Source organism: Myotis brandtii, unplaced genomic scaffold, assembly GCF_000412655.1.
Source record: "Myotis brandtii unplaced genomic scaffold, ASM41265v1 scaffold398, whole genome shotgun sequence".
NCBI classification, from domain to species: Eukaryota; Metazoa; Chordata; class Mammalia; order Chiroptera; family Vespertilionidae; genus Myotis; species Myotis brandtii.
In genome coordinates this window covers 2,418,903-2,423,181 of record NW_005365280.1, presented here as the reverse complement: position 1 = coordinate 2,423,181, position 4,279 = coordinate 2,418,903, and the positions used below count along the sequence as shown (strand labels likewise).

The following is a 4,279-nucleotide window of genomic DNA, read 5'->3' as shown; positions in this document are numbered from 1 at the left end:
CAAGTTACTAAGAATATTACCAGTGGCATACAGGGAGCTTAGCCAATGAGCTGTCAGAAAAGGTGTTTCCTCTGTAGTTCACACCGATCCCCAGCTCAGCCCCTGCCCAGGACTAAGGCCTCTGACCGGGGCGTTAGGCCTGGGCAGGGGACCCCCAGTCCTGTGCGATCGCCGGGCTGGCTCCGCCTCCCCGGGTGGCATCTGGCGCTGCCCACCCTGCCTCCCTGGTCCCGATCTGCAGCCCAGATCCTGTGGGTGATGTCTGGCACTGCCTGCCCCACCTGCAGTATGCAAATTTACCGGCCATTTTTGTTGGGTTAATTTGCATACTCCTCTTATTGGCTGGTGGGCTTAGCGAAGGTATGGTCAGTTAGCATCTTTGTCTTTTATTAGTGTAGATGTACTATAGTCTTAACATGACTTCTTTTATTCAACAATGTTTTTGAATTCTAGCATTGTTTATACACAAATTCTTAGGTTTATCTGTTTGTTTTTACATGACTTGTAGTATTACATCATATAAAATAGTCACTTTATCCACTCCCTTACAAATGGGCATTTAACTTGATTCCAACTTATAGTAGAATAAATAATGCTGCTATGAGCATCCTTTACAAGAGTCCCTTGTGTCTCTAGGCTAGATGCCTCACAGTGGGTCAGACAATGAGGGAAGATTTCCTTTTATAGGTGCTGTTAGGTTTTCCTTCACAATGGCTGCATTTGTTTATTCTTACAACAGCTTGTGAAAATACCTATTTCCTCAATCCAGCTATAGTTCATGTTGTCAACATTTTAGTTCTTGTCAGTCTAAGGGTTGAAAATATTATATTTTGTTTCACATTTACACATTTTTAAGAGTTCGATTCTGCAACCAAGATATGTCATAGTATAACAAAAGACTGCTAAAATTAGATCCAACTTTGCATAAAAGAAGAACATATACCCAAAAGCTTTTATTTATTTATTTTTTGTTTTGTTAATCCTCATCTGAGAATATTTTTCCATTGATTTTTAGGGATAGTGGAAGAGAGAGGGAAAGACAGAGAGAAACATCGATGTGAGAGAGACATTGATTGGTTGCCTCCCGCATGTGCCCTGACCAGGGCCTGGCCAGGGAGGAGCCTGCAACCAAGGTATGTGCCCTTAACTGGAATTGAACCCAGGACCCTTCGGTCTGCAGTCCAAAGCTCTATCCTCTGAGCCAAACTGGCTAGGGCCCAAAAGCTTTTATTATGTTGCATTATTTCCAAATGTAAAAGAAATTGTCATGTAGGATAAAAAGGTTAAATGGGCTCATTTTTTCAATAAATATTAATTTAAAATTTTGTACTAGGCACCAGGATTACAAAGATAAACAGATTATAGTCTCTGACACAGTCAGGGGGTATCATGCCATTGGAGGCAAGTGGTACTTAAACCAGTAGTTTCTGCAAAGGCTGTAATAGTGGATGTTCTGAGGACTGTAAGAGCATGGCAGAAGGAGAACACCATTTTCATTCTCTTACTCATGGTGGAATGAATGTCACCAATTTCAAAGAGTAGTAAAAGAAACCTTAAGCGTTTAAAAAGATTTTCAGACTTTTCAGCTGTCTGCTACGGATGCTATCGTAATATTTACTAGTATATTAAATGACAACTCCCCCAAGAGCTGCAGTAAGCTATAGACGGGCTCACCAAAGAGAGCTTGTCCCTGAACCCCCCATGAGAACACAGGTGAGAGGTGTCTGTGCTCAACTCATCACCTCCACCAGCAATAAACGGCTTCGAAGCACGTGGCAGGTACTTATCCCCATGCTACGTGCAGAGGTACACGCATATACCGAAACGTGTATGGCATGGTTCTGCATCATGAGAATCCAGCTCAGAATCCAGATGAGGAAATAAGAGAATTCATGTTTCATGACATTTTAATGCTAACTCATGAGAAGAAATGAAACCAAATTTAAATGATGCTTCCATATGGCCTACTAACAATGGGAAGGAAACTTTAATGCCTTGAAGAGAAATGCCTTAGATTACAGTGGTTCTCAACCTTGGCTGCACATTAGAATCACCTGGGAATCTTTTTAAAATCCTGATTTCTGGGCCTCATCCTCCAGAAATTCTTTCTTTGTTATGGGGTGAGGCCACAACAATAGTAACAAAGAAATAGAATTTCCGGAGGATGAGGCCTAGAAATCAGGATTTTAAAAAGATTCCCAGGTGATTCTAATGTGCAGCCAAGGTTGAGAACCACTGCCTTAGAAGGAAGCAGTAGGTAGAATCATAAATCGATCCAGGTACTGAGCTATAGTTAAGAAGAATAAATAAAATTGCATGCATTAAGCTAGTAACTTGGTCCTACACATGGTAGGCACACAGTAATTCACTTTTAACATCTTTTTGAAGTTAGAGAATGCTGTTAACTGAGACTCAGTTATTAATACAAATATGTCAAGAAACATCTTTTTTTTTTTTCTTTTGTAGGTCAAGAGGTGGTTTTCAAGTGCCTTGGGGAAGGAATTCTTGAAAAAGCCTTTCAGGGGTATAACGCTTGTATTTTTGCATATGGACAGACAGGTAAGTCCTTGCTTTTATTTACAGTCAATGATATTACATGTGCATTTCTTAAAACATAGAAGTAGAAAACACTTTGGGAAGCAACAGAAAAAATGCTTCTGCCTTTGTGGTTTAACTGAATTAGGAATTAGGTGATCAAAAGGAACCCTCTTTTTGATGACTCAACAGTTTTGGTAATTGAGTAATTTTAGTGTTAATGAGCAAACCTGGTTTCAAACTATTAAATGTAATTTTCCTAAATTATAGCTTTAACTTGTATTTGAACTAGAAAAATAATTACCATTTTCTCAGTACAAATCTTATAGTAAAAACTATTTTTAAAAACTCTTGGCATCATCCTATACAGAGGACTGTCACTGGGATACAGAATGATGGTGGATTACTACACCTAGGCTCGTGGCACAGTTGGTTGAAACAAGTAAAACAAAAACATACTAGTGTCTCAGCCATTAATTCTCTGAGCCACCATGATTTCAACTATAAAGTTAGAATAAATCCATCAATCATAACAATACTGCCTCTGGTCACATTGCAGGACAACTAGGAGACTCAGATAAGAGAATATATATCAAAGCACTTTCACAAACAAAATAGTTTTGGATAAATACTGTTAATGTTACTTGATACTATATTTGCTGCTTACAATGGTTATATTTGTGTTTTCCACCTGTAGATGAGGTGCCCTCTGGATCTCACAATGAGAGTGAAACTAGAAGCCATGAGTGTAATAGAAAGAAGAGTAGCCTTGGTCTGGGGTGCAGGGTGGAGGAGGTCAATGGGGGAAGGGGAAAGGGGGCATCTGTAATACTTTCAACAATAAAGAACTTTTTTTTTAAGAAAGAATAGTAACCGTATTGTTTGAGGGTTGGCCCTGGGGGCCAAGTTTGCCTCTTCCACTGTGACCTTGGATGATATATGTAGAAGACTTATGTGGTGGAATCATTACATTTTGCTTCCTTGTTTATGCTCCTTTCTTTCTGCTTGCTCTTCTCCAGGCTCAGGAAAATCCTTCTCTATGATGGGCAATGCTGAGCAGCTGGGCCTCATCCCAAGGCTCTGCTGTGCTTTATTTAAAAGGATCTCTCTGGAGCAAAATGAGTCACAGACCTTTAAAGTGGAAGTATCCTATATGGAAATTTATAATGAGAAAGTTCGAGATCTTTTGGACCCCAAAGGGTAAGTTAGTGGGTGAAATTAAGCTTGTACTAGAGGTAATAATTTTAAATGATCCTAAAGCTAAAGCTTTAAGTGAATATTTATTTGAGCCTTGGTCACTTCTCTGGTTTCCGTTCATTTACTGAGGAATCATCAGCTCTCCAAGCCAATTGGTATGCCCAGTATACATAGTTTATACCAGCGGTCGCCAGCCTTTCGGACCTCATGGACCACCAGTTGGTGACCACTGGTTTATACTATATTCATGTATAATGTTGCTTATATATGCCATTTAAAAAAGATGTTTTTGCTATTTGTATTATTTTGGCCACCATGATTTATTCATAAAAATTGAGTTAAAATGTCACATTGGCCCTGGCTGGTGTGTCTCAATTGGTTGGAGTATGGTCCTGTACACCAGAAGGTCAGGGGTTCAATTCCTGGTCAGCACACATAGCTAGGTTGCAGGTTCGATCCCTGGTCAGGGCATGTATGGGAGGTAACAGATCTCTCTCTCTCTCTCTCTCTCTCTCTCTCTCTCTCTCTCTCTCTCCCCCTCTCTCCC

General features: G+C 40.0%; 1 protein-coding gene across 1 annotated transcript in view; it reads left to right on the top strand.

Annotated features, from left to right (window-relative positions):
* The window catches only part of KIF13A (kinesin family member 13A), a 210,862-nt gene that overhangs the window by 123,560 nt on the left and 83,023 nt on the right, over nt 1-4,279 (top strand). The window contains exons 4-5 of the mRNA XM_014545170.1: nt 2,467-2,559; nt 3,555-3,736. Coding sequence (XP_014400656.1) covers nt 2,467-2,559; nt 3,555-3,736 — 275 coding nt within the window. The remainder of the gene's footprint in view (nt 1-2,466; nt 2,560-3,554; nt 3,737-4,279) is intronic.